This window comes from Schistocerca nitens, chromosome 10 (assembly GCF_023898315.1).
Source record: "Schistocerca nitens isolate TAMUIC-IGC-003100 chromosome 10, iqSchNite1.1, whole genome shotgun sequence".
In the NCBI taxonomy this organism is placed as follows: domain Eukaryota; kingdom Metazoa; phylum Arthropoda; class Insecta; order Orthoptera; family Acrididae; genus Schistocerca; species Schistocerca nitens.
This window is the reverse complement of record NC_064623.1, coordinates 37500520-37524342: the sequence shown is the minus strand read 5'-3', so window position 1 is coordinate 37524342 and position 23823 is coordinate 37500520. Positions and strand designations below refer to the sequence as shown.

Here is a 23823-nt window from a genome sequence, read left to right as displayed (position 1 = left end):
TATCACATATCAGCACAAAATGCGTAGAAACAGGTTTAAAAATCATTACCAATTAATTAAATTTTCGATTAGAGGTATATAGACATTGATAACCTGTCACGAATTCCATCCCAAAATACAAATTTCACGATTCAGCATTAAAATATATGGCTAGTACTTGTTGCGAAGTTCTCACGCATGTACACATACACACCATCTGAAATACCAAAAAGACTCTGAGGAACGTTAAATGTGGATCAGAATGTAGAGATTTATAGGTGATCAACCACGATTGCGTGGGAGTGGTGATTGTAAACATTGACAACGATCGGTAATTATTTCCAAGGAAGTAAGCTAATTCAACGAGTCTTGAAACAGAAACGAATTAATAACTATTTGCCAGAATCGTACGGTTGAAAACACGCGTGTGTGATGAAAAAGTCCTTGGTTCGTATTGGATGTGTTGTCTTCTCACTGTGTGATGTCGCGTTGTTTATTCAGAGCAGTCCGCTCTGAATTTTTACACACTATGCAATCGAACAACGAGCAATACCACCACATTCATACATGCATATATGATTTATTTATCCGTTGAAAATGAAAAGAAAAAAAAGGGACACACTTTAAGCAACAGGCGAGTCAGTACAGTTGACTAACCAGTGCTCTCCGATTTAATCTGACATCAGTTCGAGTAATTATCAGTAACGAACAATTTCAAGACTAAATTATTCGTGCTTGCATACACGCAAAAACAAATTTCGGACACTTTGTGCTAGTAACCTTTTAACATGATTTGAGAAGTGACTTTAGTTACAATTCAAAACCGGCCTCCTTCGAAGACCTGATATTAATTTACATATATATTGTCACAGGAAAATCTTTCAAAGAAATCTATCATCGAATAGCCGATCGGCAAAGTTCCGATCTTGTGCGAAAACTGATCAACAAAAACCTACCGGTTATGTTTGTATCGTTGAGACAGTAATTTTGGCAGAAATCAATTTACTGCTGTTTCTATGCGCTCTAGATACATCGCACAGATTTAAAATTACTTTCTCGCCGATTATCTGAATGCGATCACCTTTACATATTAACATCATTTTTGCATTACGGAACGACCACCAAACAAATTTTTGAATATCGTTGGCGCACTACGTGCTTCATGTTATCGGCTGGGAAAGGCGCGGTCTCTGGGAAAAAAATAGACTGAAGTTACATACCTTTTTCTGCTGTTTTTCCCATGCTGGATCGAGAAGTCCTTCTCGCTCCCATTCTTCTTCTTGTTCCATGTATCCATCCCCGTACTGGTCTATATTATTCACTGCGTGTTCGGTCATCGTTGCGGAAAGTCCCTTCCACGGCAAGAATATCGAGGCAGGGCGTCCTCGGTCACCGTTCAAACCCTCCTACAGGGCTCCTAGCAGTTCTTCTCTCGCTCAGCTAGAGTTGAGAGTGAGTGGGGATAAGTAGTGGGGGAACCGGAAACGATGACCAACAGCATCAGTTGAAGATACAGTGCCTGAAAAGTGAAATGTTTGATCCTACTCATGAATGTTAAGAAATGCATAACGGAAGAAGCTTGGCTACAGAAAGCTTAATATGCGAACTATATGACTGTTTTGAACGGAATTGACTTGTGTAGACAACAAACAAAACACAGACTATTGTAATCTCAGTTTCAACATGGCTGAAAGGGGTACTGGTGAGTACGACGAAAATTAAATATTTATTCACGAAGAAAAACAGTGTTTTCAATTCTCAAGACGTTATTAGCTCAATGCAGTTGATGAGAGCGTGACTGTATTATACGGCCTAACCCTTGATTTACGATTCCTGTAGTTGTTTGTTTAGTAAACAATTCTGCAGTGAACATCAATATATTTTGACATATACTTACTTGTGAACTAAAAAGTATAATTTTAACATCACTCATGGGAACTACGCTCTCACTATAAATTAACTAACATTTATTCCAGCAAACCTTCGATTTTTTTCGTGCCACTCCCACTTTAAATGTCTTTGATTGATTGTAATTAGTGAATTGTAACTGAGAAATGTTTTCTTCCTATAGAAGGTTGGGTTAAGTTCTTCCGGGAAGCAGGAATTCCTGCAGCAATAGCTGCAGATTATGCTATTACGTTCAATGATAATCGCATACAGAGGAATATGCTGTTGGATTTGAACAGAGAAATACTAAAGGAAATGGGCATTACGTTGATAGGAGATGTCATTGCAATATTGAGACATGCAAAAACAGTTCATGACAAGGTAAGGTAAATAACAAAATTAATTGTTATAAATGAATCAGCGTAATTTTGTATACATGCTACGTATGTTTGCTTCATAGAGAGCACGTGAAAGAATTTTGGCTGCACAATCATCACCACAAAAGTCTGCATCCCGTGGCCAAAAAGATGGAACAGAGACATCAGTAAAGGCAAGGAAACACAACGGTGAGTTCGTAAATCATTCACATATAATGACGGTTCTCCACAGAGTACTATCAGTGTATGTGATAAAGTGTATTTATTATGTGTATAAATTTCGGCACCGTAATCGGAATTTTACGACATTGATCCATATTAGAGAGTATGGTCTAGTTTCACTATGTGTGTACAGTGAACATTTAGGCTAACTTTCATTCCAAGAGAGAACCTATACATTGTAAAGGATGCCAAGACTTCTTCCAAATTTTAGAATATGCAAAAACAAGTTGACACTGTTTGTCATTAAACCATTAGTGTACTGTCGGAATATTCCGGCTCAGTTATATGCTATCTATGCCTGCTATCATATGCTTAATACCACATAAATTTGCTCAGTGTTGGCCAAGTCTCATATAGTGAACTTTCACACTGCTGTCAACTTCGAACAAGTTTCATTTATCACCATTGTGCACATTGTTGGAGTGTTATCCATCCCAAAGCTCATGGGCTTTAGTGTCATTCTCCTTCGTTTCTCATGATGAAGATATTACTGTAATTATGATAGTTACAAAAATTAAAACACATCTGACACATTAAATACTGTAAATGATGATGAAATAAAGGTTATGTATAGAAATATGTCTCAGAACTTGACTGTGTCAGCCGTGGATCATATATCGAAACTGTGGATCTTTTATCGAAAATTGTGTTGGGCGTAGTGTAAGATAATGGAAACTAACTGCAGTTAGTAATAAACATGATCTTTATTAAACAATTTTGAAACACTAATATTCAGCAGCTTGAATATGCTGGATGAAACATCTTTTTGATGTAATAATATTGACTGAAGCTGCATAGTATGATTATTTACTTACAGTCTTGCCGTGTGTGTTTTCAGGTTTAGTGTTATTAGTGTTTTTTAACAGTAGGTCATTCAGTTAATATGGGTGGTGGCTTCGATTGTGTGCTGCTTATTAGGTGCTTGTAAGTATAGTATTGATATCAGGTGTATTGAAGATCACAATACTGCTGTTCTGCTTTGCAAATTATTATTTTTTTGATGGCGGTTTTGCAGACACAGATAGATCTGTTGTGCAGCCTGAGTTGATAGTTTTGTAACAAGCTGCCAAAACCCACAAATGTCTTCCAGTAGGAAGCAATTAAAGAAGGAAAGAGAAATGAAGACAGTGGTGACCAACTTATCTGTTGCACAGCCCAAGGGTGTGAATGCATCTTTTTTTTTTTTTTTTTCCCCCCTCTTATGTCATAGCTCTACATCCCTGTGAAAACCTGTAGTGTTCCACTGTGAAAGTATATTTTCAAGTTTTTAATAGGCTTTGAGGCATTAATAACACCATGCTAATTGTAAATTTTCCATGGTCGAGGTCCTGTTACTTTGGCAACTTTTGTTTTGCTAGAATTTTCGTATACAATAGTCATTTCTTAATGCTCATAACTCCAACATTATATGTCACCGATCTGTCAGCATGTTATCACATTGTTTACTAATCCCAGTTGAAAATATTAATACTGCACAAGGGAAAACTCTCAACTTGGAAAGAAAAAAAAAAATACTGAATGTGTTATGCTGTGGTAATAGTGGAGCGTCGTGGTGGAACCAGAGCAGTGAGGTGTGCAAAGCATTGCTGGCGAAACAAACCATTTCTGCTTAGTGCACATGATTATACCAGCAGAGTGGCACTGAGTGAAGCTGACTTATTTGTTTTTGAGAGTGCCGACAAGAACATTCAAGTGAATCCAGCTGCATTCAGACAATGCCAACAATGCTGCATGTAGCATAGTCAGTGCTGTTGCTGGTGCTTGTGGTTTTTTTTTTTTTTTTTTTTTTTTTTTTTTTTTTTTTTTTTGTTCTACTGTTGAGGAAGTGGAATCAACAGAACCCTTGATAGCAGCATGGTATCGAAAAACGTTTGTTGAAGTATTCTTTCTCTGGATCTAAACTACATTGATTTTAATATTTAATAAAATGACTCAACATTGGATGTGCCTAATTTCCAGTGAAAAGAGGCTTTACAACTGATCTCTTTGGTAGTAGAGTCTTTCAGTATATTAAGCTCCCCTTCTTGCATCAGGCAAAATGCACTAGCAGAATGAAATCTACCACTTTCGCTTTCCTTCCCATATCCCCCAACATTGACTATAATCTATTTCCTGATAGGATTTGCATCTGCTTGTTGTACAATTGAATGAAAATGTTTATAACTATAAAACATTGTATCAGAAATTTCTGGGCGTTTTAGACAAATGTGTTTTCACTGCATTTGGAAAGTTCTGTGTGTTACATAAATCATTTACAGTATTTCGAACTCATCTTCTGAAGGCACTCTCATATGGTGTGGCTTTGACGCCACAATTTTTACTATGGTTATGCGTCCTATTGTAAATGTCAGAGCTACATCTGGACAACTACTTCTGGTTCCTAGAAACCTGTAACAATTTTCGTTTCACCACCTGACAGTGATCCTTAAAAAATTACATTTTCCCATTGAAAAAAATCTCTAGTTATTTTATCACACTAGGTAAGGAAGTTACACACAGTAGCCATATGGCAACCTACTCTCTTCTTTGTGTGCTGTCATTTGCAAAAACTTTGTTTTGATATCTCAAACAGTTTGAGATACAAGAGAGTTGTAAATATTTCATTCTTGTTTTATCATCTGGATTCATAAGTGGAATGGAGTGTGCTATATATAATCCATTTTTTCCAGAATGTAGTGAGTTAAAGATATCATCCCAAGTTTAAAGGATAGTAAAATGTGTTAATTACATTTGGTACATAATAACATATGACCTAATGTGCACCAAACGTGAATTCGTAACGACCTCTATTATTCATTGCCAACTATTCGACTTGCCTGCTGTAGTTTAACCAATTTTGGACTATCACGATAACTATGATGATTACGGAAGTAATAAGCTGTGCATCAAGAAGCTGATGAATGATGCTATGAGATGTGCAAAAATAATTTTAAATATTGGTTTCTTTAAAATTGTTTGAGAAATATTGAAGATTGGCTGGCTTGCACATTTGCTGTCCTTGAAGTGAAAGGAACCTGCCAGCTGCCACACCACTCCCTGGCTCCACTATACCTGGACGCAAAGCAGTGCCGTGGCAGCTGTCCGACACACTCTGCTCTGTTGCTTCTCTCCATTCTAAACTGCGAGTTACTTAGCAATAAGTTCAAGTGATCTGAGGAAACGAGAATAGGGCGTAATATCAGTGTTAATGTAGCTTATCTGTGATGTAAAGAATATCTGCACACTGCCATTAAAAAACAAGTCACTTCAGTTGACAAGTTGTCACATGCAATGCTTGTAGACTGTAGGACCAACTGTGTATCTGTGACAAGTAATCATAACACACAGCTGACCACAATATGCACACATAAGTAGGCATCATGTAAAACTGTATATGAAAAAACACATGAAGTTGGAGAAGAATGTTCTCTTACTGAGAAGTGTTGTGATAACTGACAGTTGACAGGAAGACCATTTGAAAGAGAAAAAAATTTACTGTTTTTATTTTTAATGTTAATAGTAGGTTCAATCATTTCTCAAAGAGCTTTCTGTAATTTTAGAAGTAGCAACAGTGTGACAGACTTCACTGTTGTTAGTAAACATAAAAATGGTAGAAAAGTTAATAAGAGGAAGATTATTCTGTTAGTTAGAACTACAGGACGAGTTTTGCTCTCAGTTGAAAAGTACATAGTCAGGGAGCACAGCATCACCAACATTTTCATACCAAACTCAGGACTCTACCAGGTAATAAAAGGCTTACTGGTGTGTGAGGGTTTTGGAAAAGGATGGGAGTACTCTTTGTGTGGGCTGAAAGAGGTAGCCCTTGACGTGGTTGCTTGTTTGGACAGCTATTCGGTTATTAAGATTAACAAGATCCTGAAGGCTGTGGAAAGTAAGATAATAAGGAACTCCAAAAGGTGTTGAGGTTCCTGACAATGAATTGAACACACTGTGATAGCACCTGTTGAGACTTCCTTTGGTTGCATTATGCTAAAGATAGTGTAAGGTCAGGATATAATTGTTGCTGAAGTGGTAAATTTTCTACGTAGATTTTAGTTTACTCATGCCCAAATTCCTGGGTAACTGTAGGAGAGCTGCTTCTCTTTTTAGAATTAAGTCAGTTAGAAGACATCCTTTTATAAGAGAGGTTCTTTAAATAATGACAATTACTTCAGTAAATGGGAATTGCAGATCAGAAGCCCCTGTGAGCTTGTTTCATGGGAAATTAGAGGTTGAGTGAATGAACTGCTGGTAGACACTGACTTGAGTGTTGTTTGTCTCTCAGACCATCACTCACATAGAGAAGTGTTACAAAAGCTGCCTTTAGAGGAATATATCATATCCAGTTTCCATTTGTTCCAACCATAACATTACTGTCAAGAGTATTTGCTTATCAGAAACTTTGTATGTTATCTACTTGATGGTACAACAAATGGACAAGACTTTGAAATTAATATCTTGTACGCAATTACACTTCATCGTTTCCCCCTTTCCTGCTGCTTATACAAAAACAGACACTGTTTTTGTGTCCTCTACCTCCTAGCAGAAGGCTTAAAACATTGAGTTTGTAGGTGTGGGAAATGATGTGGCCATCTCACACAGATTTTACTGTCACTGACAATGGCTGCAGAAGCTTAAGAGTTTTTTCTGTTGATGATAGACATCACTCGTCGTCTCCAGAAAAACTTGATGGACATCTGCAATAAGCAATCTATATAAAAATTAATTTATGAAAGTGGGTACATCACAGATTCATATTCTTTGCTAAATTTCTAGTGTTTCAGTCCAGCTGATCTCTAACATTGTTTTTGCATATGCTTCTTTTCCTGTCATTGTTCAATTTGGACTCTGTCCATCTTTACCACTGAGTGATGTGGTGTGGTGTTTGACATTGGAGTTGAATCCAACAGGCATGAAGCTGAGGCCCTCAGTGGCCATTCAGATTTAGATATTCCTTGATTAGCATACATCGAACTGTGTGAGAGCTGGGATGGTTGCTCCAACAGTTTCCTTCTTACAGCTGAACTGTTGCCTGGACTCTGATGGTTTCTTCTTCATATCTTTTCCATTGTGGAGATCCTCACATTTAAGAATTTCAGAAAGGGCTTCTCCCTTTGTGTACGCAGATATTGTAATGTTTAATATTGCTGTATGGAACCAGTTGCTTTGTGGAAACTTCAGTTTTCAGACATTTGGTGTTTACTTTTGTTTCTGTGTTGCTGTCTGGTTTATTCGCATCTAAATGATGAATGTTCAGTGATAAAGACTCATTTGATAATACTACAGACGTGTGTTTGGGAAGAGTTATCCTACCGTCCTGCTTTAGTTTTTCCATGGATTCCATAACTAACTTCATGTGAATGCTGGATTGGTTCCTAAATGGATGCTCTGTTTTTCTCCTGTACTCCAGCTGACCACTCTCCAGTGATCTTGATGTGGAGATAATGTTCAAATAGTTTTCTTTTCTTTAGTTTTCTAAAATACTTCACACTTACCATGAAACTTCTATGAGCGGTAGTCATAAAGTTTTAATTATCAGCTTGAGAAAATCTAGGTATTTAATTATTTTTTGCGTGTTTAGAGGTACATGTCTGCATTTTAGGTACACATTGAAATTCGTATGCCACAGTTCAATCTTTATCTTCATTTTGGTTCAGTGATAGACTACAAATTATACAATCATGATGCACAACTTCCAGTTCTCCAGACTTAAGCGCGAAGCTCCTGATTTTCCACTTTCCTGATTATTCGACTATCTCTACTGATTTTAGCTAATTGTTGTCAGTTTTTTTCCCTAACCAATGGTCTGAAATCCTTTGATCATAGTCATTGTTAATCGATATACCTGTAGAAGTTTATAGAAATCAGCAAGGTGTGTGTAATGTGTATAAAGATTGTTATTTTTCCTCTCTCCGACACATTTTGTAGAATGTATAGGCCTACTCATATTGCTGAGTATTGTGCTCTGTTTGGCCTTGTGTTTGTCTGTTGTCATTGTGCTTAAGTGAAGTTGCTTATTAATCATTGTTTTATAATTAGTATAAATGAATGGTTATTTGTGTTATTTTGTTATCTGAAACCTGAAAGGCTGTATCTTTGTGTAAGCCGTTATTTCATGTGTATGCTATTCGTGATATTTGTAGTGTTTTGATTCAGTGCTTTTTTTTATTATGACAATATATATATATATATATATATATATATATATATATATATATATATATATATAGCTCTGTTTTCTTAAAGCAATGTTTGGAACAGTTTCCATGCATTATTGATTGTAGGAAAAGTCGAGTATTTCATTTTGTACTCTTTTGCCGATGTGACATTTGTGTATTGTGGTGGCGAAAGCAAAATTTCACAACACTTGGAAACAAAAAAAGCACCAAGAAAATGTTCAGTGTGTGATTAACTAAAAAACATTCCAACCTATACTAATTGACTTGGCTACGCTGCAGATAAGGGGAACGGAAACAGCATTCTGAGTAGTTGTAATTTTTTTCAGTTGTGTTTTTATAGCCGTCGTATAGCTTTATGGTGCCGAAAGGAAAAGATTCGCATCCGTTTCAGGATCGTACTGAAAATGAGCTGCGGATTTCAGTCATTTGTACCTCCTGATTTTTAAATCTGGATCTCCAGATTTTTTTGTTTTTGACGATTGGCAGGTGTGTTGAAGACATTAAGTGTAACTGTCCTTTAAAAAAAAAAAGTGAGATGAGTTCTCAAGCAATTGCAAATAAGATTGGCTTTTGTGTGGGAAAGTCTGAAACATAATGGCAGTATTTGTAATTAGGGCAATATCAGCTTATTTCTTTCCAGGTTTCTTTGCCAGTATATTGTTTCATCTTCTTTGAACAAATCTTGCAAACCCTTGTTAGCTGCTCCTGCACCTCAGTTGCAGTAATTTTGCTATGAAAGGATCATCCTATAAGCCTGTTGCTGATAGTTGCAATAGGAACAATTTACTGAGCCAGTGTTGTGCCTTGCTGGAAGGGTCATTCACCAATTTCTTCAGACAGTTCGCACTTGGATGTTTCTCCCTGAATTCAGGAATCATTCAGTTGTTTGTCTAAAGTTTCCAAAGTTTCTTACTCATTCAACAGACACAACACATTTGTAGCAGAATTACAGAAAACATGGAAACCTAACTAGTACACACACAAATCATACGACAAAACAAGCACACAATGGCTCAGTGAGTTACAACAGCAGCTCTTACATTTGCTGTTGCTTCTAACAGTGTAATTCTGTAAACTGACAACAGAAGGCAGTTCCTGTCAAGGGTCAGGTAGTAATTGAGGGACAGGTAGCAAGATGCCCATACAGTGTTCTCATACTAAACCAGCCCAGTTTTCGAACGGTTGATGGCTTGCGTGTCATGAGACCACATGGCCCAAGATATACTTGGGTGTGGTGCTCCAAATGCAGTGTTGCAGCCTGTGTTGTGCTCTGCCCACAGCAAAGTGTTCAAGAGACTGTGTTCAAGTATTTTCGAATCATGATTTTCTCAGTGCCCAAGCCATCCATCACTTGAAAACTGGATCATTTCTTATGAGAATAATGTTTGGATGTCTCCCAACCTTGATAGGTGCTGCCTTCTGTTGTCAATTTCTAGAATGATTTTGAAAGAAACGTTACAGAATGTAACAGCTGCTGTCACTAATGGCTGAGCCAATGTGATTGCATTGACATAATTTCGTGCATGTTCTTTTTAGGTTTCACAGTCTGCTGTAAATCTGTTACAAATATGTCACATTTGTTGAGTGAGCAAGAAATTTTGGATCCTCTAGAGGCAGAAATTGCTCAATAACTCATCTCACACTTTTTAAGGTTAATTATACTTTGTCATAATCATTTTAAAATTTGCAAGCTATCAAAGAACTAAAGTAAATACAAAAACTACACCTTGAAGCTTGTTTCTTTAATTACTCTTGAACACACACCAACTACATATGTGCCAGTAACGCTTGAAATAGTGGCACAAATTGCCAGTTTTCTAGGCCCAACATTATTCTAAGTGGCTGATCTTCAAAGTGTTCATAAAGCAGAGTTAGGCTACACTACACCATTTAGTTTTTGCTCCTCCAGTGGGAGGCTACACTATTTTGTGGTGGCTCCTCTAGTGACACACTGTGGTATAGGATTTCAGTGTGTAATAGGTCTGCAGCATTTACTTCCAAATAAACAAAAAATTGCTTGACTTTGAAACTGTGTGCCGGAGACTCGAACTTGGGACCTTCGCCTTTTGCGGGCAAGTGGTCTTCCAACTGAGCTACCCAAGCAGGACTCACGATCCATCCTCACTGCCTCAATTCAGGCAGTACCTCGTCTCCTACCTTCCAAACTTCACGGAAGCTCTTCTGTGAAACTTGCAGAGCTAGTACTCCTGGGAGAAAGGATGTTGCGGAGACTTGGCTTAGCCACAGCCTGGGTTAGATTCGACTATTGTGTATGCATTCTACATTCGCTTGCTTATGCCAAAACAACTAGCTACCAGTCACCACTGTTGGATTTCAGCTCACTGAAGATCTCCCGTTGACCCCCAAGGTGGCATGGAATTGTTGCCAACAGCAGACATAGCAAAAAAATTGTGTGTCTAACTTTTATCAATTTAGCCCTTTTAAACTGTACTGATATACAAAATAATCATATTTTTTAATCACGGTTTTTAGCTGCATATTTCAACAACAGTATTTTTTCCATGTTACTGAAACTTGTCACAAGTTGAAATAGTGTTCCAGTACAGAAGCCAAGACAGAACTATGGCGTGATTTCATTCTGCCACAAAAACTGTTATCATCTTGCTGTGATTTCTATACTTTATGGAGATGGATTTGAAGTTCGTTTTGTTAGAAATTTTGGTGGACTCCAGTTCAGATATCCTGAGACAGAGGACATGCGTTTTACTGACTGCGATCAGATAGAAAGAAAACTAGGGGCTCCTGTTTCTGTGGAGAAAAGGAGAATTTTAAAATTTGCTCTAAGTTTTGAGTGGTTTGACATTAACTAGGAACTTGCAGAGATGCAAAAAATATTTACTATAATTTTCAGGATTATCATATTAATTAATTCATTAATGATTGTGATAAGGCAGTGTGTGTATGTTGACAATATTTTATGCCAGGGACTTATTTAAGTATTTTCTATTAAACTCATGAATGTGAAACTGTATAACGTACACACTTGACAAAATGTACTAAAATCCACATTTTCTGATCCTAAAATTCTTTTTAAAAAATTTAAAAAAGTAAATAAATACATACAAATAAACTCCAAAATAACCCAGTATGGAGGCCGATATCAACCATAATTCGTGTAAATTTTCATTTATGTGTACTTTTAACATGGTGGTCAACTTGACACCAAGTATTGAGTTGAATTGACTGCCACTTAGAATGTGTTTTCCTCAGTGACCAACAAGGAAATCAACTCTATACAGTATGATGGTACTGTATCATGGGGATTCCAATGTGTATCAGGCCTGCAGATGTGTACTTAAAAAAGACTACTACTACTTCCCTCCAGAAGTTAAAATTATAACTTCATGTGTACCATTTGTAGTGTGTTCTGATTGATCTATCTGTCTTCCTGTGTGTTGTAAAAACATAGTGTGTGTACAAAGAAAACTGTTAGACAGTTGATCTTGTTGGCAAAATAGGTAATGTAATGTTGTACTTTGTTTGAAAAATTTATGTGTAATTTGTGGTTTAGATTGAAGTTCCTTTCTTTCTGATTGATTGTAAACAATGGAATTTTAGTTCAATTTTGTTTTTTTCCCTTCTTTTCTCACAGCATCAAAAGAATCAGGAAAACAGCCTCTCTCACTGGCTGCTCAAAATGAAGTGGTGACTGTGGCCCCCAAAAAACGTATTGCACCTGTTCAGTCTGAAATTGCGGTCAGGCAGGTAAGAAGTGATACTATTATCTGTCAAGAGGTGAAGAACTATGTGAATTCACTTTTAGATTGCAGTATTGAATAACTTGCTCCCTATTCTCCGAGGCAGGGAAAACAAAAATGATTAAAGATACAACAGATTTATTTTACACAGAAATTAATCATATATCCCTACATCACCTGCTTTCTCTCTCACACTCACTCTTTTAATAAAAAAATTGAGTTAACTATTTCCTGTAGTTGCGTGTATCATTATGTATTACTGGCCATGGAACAACTGGTTAAACTGTGCATAGTAATAGTTAATTATGTCATTAATTATTGATTTATGTATGATGTTGTAAGGGGTTAATGAGTCTCACCAGATTTTTTAGCTGAGTTGAAGTTTCAGTGTGAGAAAATAGCTTGGTATTTGTAGCATTCAGGCAGTTTTTAGCCATTATGTATTTTTGTTGTGTGTTCCTGTAACAAAATTTGTTAAAAAATTTCATAACATTTTTAAAGCTATATGCTTGTACCCAAGAAAACAGAGGCTTTGAACTGCTGTTAAAGAAAGGTTGAGGCAGGGTATGAGTAGAAGAAGAAGATTAATGTGACATCGCCATTATGGTAGGAATGCTACAAAGCATGTAACCTCACTGTGTATGTACTACTGTGTGTCAGCTACCTCACAGAAGCTTTCACTAAATACAACAGCTAAATGTGTTACCCTTTGAGCAGAAAGTGCACACATTCACACACACAACCACACAGATATCAAAACTCCCACTATGGCTGCTGTAATGTGCATTTTGATATATATATATATATATATATATATATATATATATATATATATAACAGAGGGAAACATTCCACGTGGAAAAAATATATCTAAAAAGAAAGATGATGAGACTTACCAAACAAAAGCGCTGGCAGGTCGATAGACACACAAACAAACACAAATATACACACAAAATTCAAGCTTTCGCAACAAACTGTTGCCTCATCAGGAAAGAGGGAAGGAGAGGGAAAGACGAAAGGATGTGGGTTTTAAGGGAGAGGGTAAGGAGTCATTCCAATCCCGGGAGCGGAAAGACTTACCTTTGGGGGAAAAAAGGACAGGTATACACTCGCACACACACACATATCCATCCACACATACAGACACAAGCAGACATATTTAAAGACCAATGTCTTTAAATATGTCTGCTTGTGTCTGTATGTGTGGATGGATATGTGTGTGTGTGCGAGTGTATACCTGTCCTTTTTTCCCCCAAAGGTAAGTCTTTCCGCTCCCGGGATTGGAATGACTCCTTACCCTCTCCCTTAAAACCCACATCCTTTCGTCTTTCCCTCTCCTTCCCTCTTTCCTGATGAGGCAACAGTTTGTTGCGAAAGCTTGAATTTTGTGTGTATATTTGTGTTTGTTTGTGTGTCTATCGACCTGCCAGCGCTTTTATATATATATATATATATATATATATATATATATATATATATATATATATATATATATGTGTGTGTGTTGTGTTGTGTTGTGTTGTGTTGTGTTGTGTTGTGTTGTGTTTTGTGATGATATCACACATCAGTCTGCTGCAGATGAGTGGTTGCCTTTCCCTCATTTTTCGTATGGTAGTGTATAATAAGAAATAATTTACACAAGTATTTCTTGGATATTTAATTGATGCTTTTTTTGTAGATCTCATGTGCCTATAATCCTTTCTGTTAATCGAGGTTGTAATTAAGTTTTTCTTTCCTTTGCTAAGAATGAAGAAGAGGATACCAGCATGGAGGTGGACGATGAAATAAAAGTCATCACACCGGTTCAACCACCCACAAAGAAGGCACGCATGGTTCTACCAGAGCATGAAGGTGGTTACCGCATCACCATGCCTGCAGGCACGACACCTCGAAGTCGTGCCATCCTTTCAATGGGTGAGTTTTCCATCCATTCTTTGAAGGGTTTCTAGATTTGCTGCGATGTAGATAATGTTTAATTGTATTTTACAATCGTGTTTCACCACAATTTATCCATTGTCATTTGCTGTACATTATTTTTAATTATTTCTCACACATTGCCTCATTTGATTTCTATTTTCTGGCACAGATTGTCAATAGTGGATTATGTGATATGATGAGTGTTCAATAAGTAATACAACACTTTCTTTTCATGATAGGAAGTTGGTTTTATTCCGAATTCCAATACACCATATGATTCTCCATTCTTTTGGCTACAAAACTGTATTTTACAACGTAATCTCCATTCAGTGCGACGACCTTACGCCACCTTACTGGGAGGTATGCCCACGTGATACCACTCTACTGGTCAACATCGGAGCCAACGTCTTGCTGCATCAGTAATGTCCCCATTATCCACATACTGCTTCCCGTGGACTACTTGCTTCATTGGTCCAGTGAAGTTTTGTGGGCTCGTCTTGGGTGTGCAGACTTGTATGAGGCCGTGCATTGTTGTGGAGAAGTAGAAGTTCATTTGAATTTTTGTGGCGACAAACACACAGAAGTTGTTTCTTCAGTTCAGTAGCATAATACATTTCAGAGTTGATTGTTGCACCATGAGGGAGACATCAAATGAAGACTGTTGCCATGATGTTACCGGTTGAGAGTGTGGCTGCTCCAGGGATTGCATTTTTATTTCCAATTCGAAGTGATGAACCCTTGTGTCATCACCTGTGATGATGATCGACAAAAAATGGCCACTGTCAGCCTCGTAATACACAATCAATTCCACACAGGTGGACCTTTATTGCTTTCTACACTCTCCTGTTTGGCAGCAAAGAACCCTTTGGGCACACACCTTTGGATTCCCCAACTGGATGATAAAACTACCAAAAGAGGCATCCAGTCAAGCAGCCAGTTGTTTGATTGTGATCTCTTGCTTACCTCAGATGAGTGTCCATACATTCCAACATCAGGAATCACTGCTGTGTGCAGCTGGCTGGCATGCAGGAGTGTGGACAGGTTTGCGCTACTCTCTGCAATGACGACAGATGCCATGCCTAACGACTCATCGTGCTTTCATTCACTGCCAGGTCTCCGCAGACATTCTTCAAGTGCCTATGAGTATCTGTGATGCTGTGGTTTTCCACCGAAAGGAACCCAATGACAGCTCTCTGCTTGGAATGCACCTCTGTTACAGACACCATTTTTAATTCTATGTATTGCACCACCATGTATCAGAACTTTATGAAATTATAAGGGCTGAAGTGGAAATATTCCACGATGTCACACAACAAATTAAACGTTGTTTCAACTCAAATTGACTGTGGAAAAAAATATCTTGCATTACGCCCCTCCATAAATGGTGAATAATAATTAATAGCAAAAACTTACATGTTGGAAGTACACAATTATAGAATAAAAATCCATTAAATGTGGTCTAATTTGGTTTAAACTGCACCTGTAGCCTGCGTTAACAATAAAAGTGCTATTTCTTTAGCATGTAACATGTCCCATTCATAATTGTTAAGGTGATGTTCCATGTGTTTATCCTCGCATTTGGGTGCAATTATGCACTCATCTATGCACTGAGTTACTAATTCTTTCAATGACTCTCACGTTCATCTTGTAAATTTGGAAAAGATTGCAAAATCCAGTACTCCAGTTCTTCAACCATATCAGCAGAAGTGATTTACACTTCACTTTTAAGATGGCTTCGGAGAGAAAAATGAGATGATTGAGGTCAGATAATATTCAAGGGCCTCACGGAAACTTTTTGTGGGCATGATCATAGCTCATCAAAGTGTTATTGTAATAGGATGAATAGTGTAGGGACACACAGATGAACAAACAATGGATGAAATATGTGTGAAATATGTTTAATGTATTATATATTTATATATATATATATATGTGTGTGTGTGTGTGTGTGTGTGTGTGTGTGTGTGTGTGTGTGTGTGTGAGTGAGAGAGAGAGAGAGAGAGAGAGAGAGAGAGTGTGAGCGTGAGCATGCATGTGTGCAAAATATGTTATACAGGGTGCACATAATGTCCAGAAACACTTTCAGTTATTTATTGCACAGGAACTAAACATTGTACAGATGTCATACATATTGCATTTTGAAGAGAAACTCTGAAAGTTTTTTTACAAACATTCAATATGCGAACCATGAGTGACCTGGCAGATGCTTAAACGGTAAACGAATTCTTGCCATACCTGTCTCAGCATGACTGTGGCAGTCACTTACTGTATTCTCTCCAGGAGCTCTGCTGAGAACTGAATTGACAACCTTGTGATTACAAGACTAGAACAATACCCACCCAAGGCTGTAAATTTTTGATACCTAACAGCATTAGGAAACCTTCAATTTTTTTTTTTCCCCCAATGTTTTTGAAAAGTATGTTTTACTGCTTTAGGAAACTAGTGGGCACTGAGCTTCAAATCTAGCATGTCTGAAGAAAATAGAAGACGGCCAGTCTATGCTTTTCTGTTTTAGAGTGCTTGTTTTCACTGTCGGCAGGCAGGCTACACAAATTGCGTCTGTTGCACTGAGGCTCTAAAAAAGCACACTGGTTTGAGGAGATTTAGACAACACATTGTACAGTAGAGCAGGTAGATTTTGCAGCAGCTTAAGCATTTATCCAAAGTTCGTTTACCTTTCCAGATATGAGTTGTGAAACTAATGTGCCAGGTTACAGGTAAGCTGCCGTTATCAGAGAGGACAAATATTTTAGCGTGAAAACGTACAGCTCTATGTTTTCAGTTGCAGCGAGACAATCAAACAAGCACCGTGGAACAGTGTTCGACCGCCTGGGAGAATGTGTTGTGTCGAGCACTACAGGAGGAGGGACTCCTCCGGAAGAACCAGCCGGTGCTGGAACGACAGTCATTACTGTCACAGGAGTAACTCCCAGTCCGAACAAGGTGAAGTACTTGCAAATGTACATTGCATTTTATACCTGCTTACCTATCAATGTACGTTTAGTTTTACACCTGTAATTGGAGCCTCCATTCAGTACTTTTTCAGATCAGCAACTCCTGTTGATATATTGTCTTAATGTGGTCATTTCATCCAGGGTTGCAGGACTGTGGCGTCACATGCCTGAGGTGATTTGAAAGGTTTCAATATAGCATAGACACTTTAAGGTGGCGGTTGGTAGTAAGTGTTTTGAGCTATGACTGTGTAAAATACCTGCAGAGGTCGGCTCTGTATACCTCATTTGTGGCACTGTCAACCTCAGCAAGTGGTTGCCTTTACCAAATAACTAGTGTACTCTGCTTTGTGTTATGTTTTGCAGTACTTCTTGTTTTCTTTCCTCATTTTGATTTGAGTGAGGAGATTAGGATTAATATTTTTGACTGTACCGTGTCAGCTCAAAAAGTTTCAGACTGAGTTAACAAAAAATAGAGAACAGTTAAGATGATGCTCGAACAGTCCATGGGTAATCTGCCGGTTCCTAGAGTCCAACGGGCACAATATTTCGGCGATCAGACATGTCGCCATTGTCAGTTGTCAGCAACATTAGGGCACCTACTTACTTGCTGGCAAAATATCTGGCTGAATTACTTAGCCCCTATGTAGGTAAATGCCCTCACCATATCCGTAATTCCGTGGATTTCGTGAAATGTCTCGACAACTTCAGACTGAAAGACACTGACACCCTAGTGAGCTTCGATGTGGTTTCACTATTCACCAGGCTGCCTCTACGAGAGTCAGTTGAGCTTATTGGGCAGAAATTTGACGAGAAGACCACCGAACTCTTTAGGCATGTCTTGACATCAGCGTATTTTCTGTTTAATGGAGAATACTATGAGCAAACGGATGGAGTCGCAATGGGCAGCCCACTCTCGCCGGTGGTCGCGAATTTGTATATGGAGTACTTTGAGGAGGAAGCCTTGGTGTCATCCAATTGGAAACCTACTTGTTTCTTCCATTATGTAGATGACATGTTCGTCATCTGGCCCCATGGTAGGGACAAGCTCGTGGATTTCCTTACACACCTAAACTCCATACAACCAAACATCAAATTCACTATGGAGACCGGAGCTGAAAAAAGATTACCATTCCTGGATGTCATGGTCAAGAGAAGAACTGATGGTACCCTGAGCCACGGTGTGTACAGGAAGAAAATGCACACTGACCTGTACCTACATGCAGACAGCTGCCACCACCCTTCTCAGAGGAATGGAGTACTAAAAACACTAGCACACAGGGCACGCAGCATCTCAGATGCAGAGAATCTGCCCCAGGAATTGAAACACCTGAAAACTGTGTTTTGAAAAAACGGGTACTCGGAATGGCAGATTAGACGCGCTCTCCGTCCCACCACCACAGCACAACCTGTGGAGATGGATGAAGTCACAGTAGAAGAGGTAGCCACTGCTTTTATTCCGTACAGTGGCGCACTGTCGGGGAAAATCGGCCGTATATTAAAGAAACGCTGAGTTAAAACAGTCTTTTGCTCGCCCAATAAGACACGGGCATTACTGGGAAGTGTGAAAGATGACCTTGGTTTGAGGAAGGCCAGCATATACCAAATTCCCTGTGAGTGTGGGAAGACTTATATCGGTGAAACAGTACACACCATCGAAGATCGTTGCCGAGAACATCAAAGGAACACTCCACTGAAATATCCAAATAAGTCGGCGGTAGCAGAGCACTGTTTGTCCAAGAAACACGAGATGGATTATGAGCGTACCAAGATCCTGGTTCAGACCTCTAAATATTGGGACAGTGTTATAAGGGAGGCTATCGAAATTCGCACCAAGGAAGATCTTATCAACCGAGATTGCGGCTACAATCTCAGCAAGGCTTGGGATCTGGCATTGAATGTAATTAAGAAGACTCTCAGCAAGAAGTACGAACTGGCAACCAGGGCGGACATAGCAAGCACATCGACGCTACGACAGTTTCTGACGCCCACGTCTTCATTACCACCGGCGCGGATGGCAAAGAGAGCGGCCCGTGTGGGGAGGGTATTTAAATCGGCCGCCCGCCCTCAGGAGCTCAGTTCGTCAGCACTATGAACCATGGACTGTTCAAGCAACAAATACACCGGGAGAAACTGAAGAATCACAGTTAAGATGATGGTTTTAATACTTCAGATGTTCTGCATGATATCTCCCCACCTGAGTACAGCCAACAGATGTTCATACAACCATGTGAACTGTCAGAAAAGCCCTGTCAGAAGTTGTTCAAGTCGCATATCACATTGTCCGCCCGCTTAGCTGAGTGGGAACATGCATGCCTCCCATGCAGAGCGCCCAGGTTAGATTCCTGGTTGGGTTGGAGATTTTCTCCACTCTTGGATTGGGTGTTGTGTTGTCCTCGTCATTATTTCATCCACATCACCAGCATGCAAGTAACCCAATGTGGCGTCGACTGAAATAAGACTTGCACTTAGTGGCTGAACTTCCGCAGATGGGGCCTCCTGGCCAACAGTGCCACACGATCAAGTCATTTCATTTCATATCGCATCGGCTTGACTGTCATTATGTGACTTTCTGCACTTTATCGTTTTGTGGTAGGTTGTGAAATTACAAGCTTTTTCATGATTTTGTAAGTAATAAGTAATGATTCTGATGGATGTAGCGGACTGGTGGGAAAATGACATATTGTAGTAGCATATAAATGAACAAGCACGGCAAATTTCGTGCTAGTGAGAAGATAGGTAATATCGTCTTCTGGAGAGTTAAAGTTATCCCTATGTGGGATCACAGTTTCTTTTGATCGTTGTTGCTGTGATGGTGGTGGTGGTGGTGGTGGTGGTGGTGGTGCTGGTGCTGGTGCTGGTGCTGGTGCTGGTGCTGGTGCTCTGTTTCTCTGAGATATTCCTTTTGGGCTTCATGCTGCACTGAGTTTGGTCGAACTGCACCTGATGTCACCCACATGTGCAGCAGAAAGACATTTGTGCCATACGCTGCTCTCAGATGTACCCATTACCCAGACGTCCAGTGGACAAGAATGTCAGTGGCATTAATGCTTCTTTGTTTGTTCATGTTAAGAGTTTGTCTGTAAAACAGTGAGAGTGAATCATCGCACAGAGAGTGTAGATTAAATAGTGTTTTCTCCACAAGTTGTTGAGTTACTCCTTCAGTAGGATTACTAATAATTACTGTAATGACTAACTAAGGAGAATACATTGGGAGTTCATCAACTTTTGCTGCATCAGAAGAGTTTTCCAGAAGTGGACTCTCTCAGGGTTCATAGGCTTATTAATAACATCAAGTCTTGCAATCCGTGGTAATTTTTTTCCTAGAAAGAATTGTCTGCGCTTTGCATTTCAATCAAGTCATGGCAGGTGTCCACACACAATTGTTTTTGTTTGGGAGTCAAGGTGCGCAAGACAAACTTTGATCACATTTTTCTCTCTTCAAAATATTCTGGAGAATGTTTTGTAGATATTTCTTTATTGAAATTTGTGACATAACAATGTTGACACACTACAGCCACACATCCATCACTTTGTACAGCCTGCTCGCAACTGACTGATTGAAGGCGTATCTCTCATTTCCAGTTGTTGATTTAAGTTGGCATTGTAGTTACTACAGTGATGTTGCTTATGTGCCTGGAATAAAATCAATTTCAGAAGTTTTTGGACAGAGAGTGCATGTCGGTTCTACTTTTGCAGAAGTTGAATTGCAGGTGTAGTGTGTCAGCCTAACAAGAGTCTCATTCCTCTACACTTCTCTTCTTCCTGCAGCTGTCAGAGTTCTCGTCTGTTTACTTTTGCCACAGACTGTCGCATTATAATAAATAAAGACATTGTGTAGTGTTATTTTATTGTTATTATTAACCAAGAAACGTGCTTCCAGCTGTGATGACAGGCTGCTTGCTCAATGGCTTTCTGCACAATATTATGTCATCTGGAAGTTGATTTGCAACTACGGAATGTGTGACAATATAGATTCTGCGGCTACAGTACCTTCCTGAGGTGACAGCTGCTGTCAGCCTTGCCTGCTGATTATGCAACGGTTGACACAGCATCACACAAAGGACTGTTGTCTGGTGGGTGCCAGAGGATGTAACAGAAGAGATTGGTTAATATGACATTGTGAGGAATCCAGGAATCATCAGTTTGGTAACGGAGGGGAATGGGGGTGGTAATTGTAAAGGGAGACTAAGGCTTCCAGGTTCACATGCATGTAGACTGCAGTAGCTGTGTAGAGACAAAGAGGCTAGCATAGGGACAGACAATATGGGAAGCTGCAGCAAACCAGTCTTCAGACTGAAGACCACAACACAGTTGCCATTGTGTTACATACCGAGCGAGGTGGCGCAGTGGTTAGCACACTGGACTCGCATTCGGGAGGACGACGGTTCAATCCCGTCTCCGGCCATCCTGATTTAGGTTTTCCGTGATTTCCCTAAATCGCTTCAGGCAAATGCCGGGATGGTTCCTTTGAAAGGGCACGGCCGATTTCCTTCCCCATCCTTCCCTCACCCGAGCTTGTGCTCCGTCTCTAATGACCTCGTTGTTGACGGGACGTTAAACACTAATCTCCTCCTCCTCCATTGTGTTACATTCAGTTCTGTTCCACATGTTCATGAAGGAATAGTGATTTTTTTTTCTGTCCTGATTTTGTTTCAGTTATAACGCATACAACATTTTTATATATAATAGGACGCCATTGTTGTGACATAAATTTGTAATTTGCTTCCAGGTAGGAAATTCAGTATTTTCCCGTCTAGGAGGAAAGAAAGCAGCTGCATCACCTGTGGCAAATTCAGCAACACCCATGCGTGCTATGAGGTCGAGTGGGCCAGTGTCGGGGCAGCTGCAGTATGCAGGCATACTTAAAAAGAATTCCAATTCGCCATCAAGGAAAGGCACTATTGTAATAAAACAAAGTAAGTGTTAGGTGTGGTATTTGAAAATAAGCAGCTGCCTTTATATTTTTCTGTGCTTATCATTTTTCACATTGTATCCACAGTGTTTGATGTAAGTATTATTCCAATATAATTTTCCTGTTTGTTACTTGTTGTAAGTTGACTGACCTGCATGATGGGTGGTGCCACAAAAATCATCTTGGCAGTGTTGTTTCAGTTGTCTGAGACTGCAGACATGTGTGCAAGTTGCATTTGCGTGAGTGTGTGTGTGTGTGTGTGTGTGTGTGTGTGTGTGTGTGTGTGTGTCTATTGCTGACAAAGGCCTTAATGGCTGAAAGCTATAATTGTGTGAACCTTTTTGTTGTGCCTATCATGACTCAGCCTCTCCGCTATATTGTGAGTAGCATCTTTCCTCTCTAATTTAAGTAATTTATCAATATTTTTACACAACACCTTCAAAATAGATATTCATTTTGTACTTGTTTGTTTGCACTGCCCACATTGATCGTGATCGGATTTTGTGTTATAAACTTCACATTTGCATTAATACAGATCAGTAAACTTACAAAGATCATGGTAAATCTCGATTTAACAAGTTGCCAGCAGTTGCAAGTGACTATAGGCCTGTGGCAACTGACTATATGAGCAATAGTCTATGACAGTGGTAGTCAACCTGTGTGTCGCAGTGTGCTGATGCACCATGAATGACCACCAGGGGCACCATGAATGAGTTTTGTAGTTAGTGGCAAAAAAAGACAGTTGTTGGAAATTTCAGTTTTAGTGTCAACCTGTGTGGTTTCACAGGAACTCCACTTTAGATTGAGACCTGCCTGCGTAAACAGTCAGTAACCCCGAAGCTGAACAATCGTGCGTGACACATAGCACAAACAGTGACTGTTGTGTTTGCAACCAGTATTTATTATTGTGTTACTTTGTTATAAAGTTGATAAAGGGGAAAATCTATGGGAAAGCTTTTTAATTTTTCAAGTGCATGTGAAAAGTGAATGGTTTCTGAGGACAACAAGGAATGTGTTTATGACAATAGGAAATGCGAGTTTAGAAAGTATTGCGATAGCAACTTGCATTTTGCTTTCACGTGCACTCTTGTGAACAATGTAGAGTATCTGCACTGTTTTTTGTGTTTGAAAGTACTTCCTGTTGAATGTAAGCTAGCTAGCAAATTAAAACATCATTTAGAAAGTGTTCATAAGAATGATGTGGTCAGACCAAGAGAATACTTTTCTAGAAAATGGAGTCAAATGAGAGAACAAAAATCATAATTTTCTAAGTAGGTGAAAATCTCGAATAAAATATTTCTAACGTCCTACAATGTAGCTTACCTAATATTAAAACGTAGCAAAGCCCATAGGATTGTGTAAGAGCCATTTCTACTGTGTGCTATCAACGTGGTGGCCAGTATGCTTGGAAAGTCCATAACAAAACAGCTTCTGCCCCTTCGTTTGTTGGCTCAATTAGTCATTGAATACAAGATTTAGGAAGGGATCTTCCTGAATAAATTATAGAAAAAATTAGAGACAGGGATTTTGGTTTGCAACTTGATGAGTGCATTGACAGCAGTAGAGATGCTTGTTTAATTTTCTATGATCAATTTGTTGATGAAAAATGTAACAAAATGATATCTTTTTTATGTAAGGAAATAAATGCATTTATGAGAGGCATTTGTTTGAAATAATGGACAGCTTCATAACAGAAAT

General features: G+C 38.9%; 2 protein-coding genes across 4 annotated transcripts in view; one reads left to right on the top strand and one right to left on the bottom strand.

Moving 5' to 3' along the window:
• The window catches only part of LOC126210060 (alpha-actinin, sarcomeric), a 488112-nt gene extending 486685 nt beyond the window's left edge, over window positions 1–1427 (bottom strand). Inside the window, exon 1 of one of the 2 annotated variants that reach the window (XM_049939180.1) lies at window positions 1200–1427. In XM_049939180.1, the coding sequence (XP_049795137.1) occupies window positions 1200–1316 (117 nt within the window). In that variant the 5' untranslated portion in view covers window positions 1317–1427. The remainder of the gene's footprint in view (window positions 1–1199) is intronic. The other variant, XM_049939179.1, reaches the window with a different exon arrangement.
• Window positions 1428–1490: 63 nt separating this feature from the next.
• LOC126210061 (uncharacterized protein C19orf47 homolog) overlaps window positions 1491–23823 on the top strand; it is a 45912-nt gene continuing 23579 nt past the window's right edge. Inside the window, exons 1-7 of one of the 2 annotated variants that reach the window (XM_049939182.1) lie at window positions 1491–1681; window positions 2051–2247; window positions 2327–2432; window positions 12237–12349; window positions 14088–14256; window positions 17048–17202; window positions 21943–22129. In XM_049939182.1, coding sequence (XP_049795139.1) covers window positions 1663–1681; window positions 2051–2247; window positions 2327–2432; window positions 12237–12349; window positions 14088–14256; window positions 17048–17202; window positions 21943–22129 — 946 coding nt within the window. In that variant the 5' untranslated portion in view covers window positions 1491–1662. Of the gene's footprint in view, window positions 1682–2050; window positions 2248–2326; window positions 2433–12236; window positions 12350–14087; window positions 14257–17041; window positions 17203–21942; window positions 22130–23823 lie in introns of both variants that reach the window. The other variant, XM_049939181.1, reaches the window with a different exon arrangement.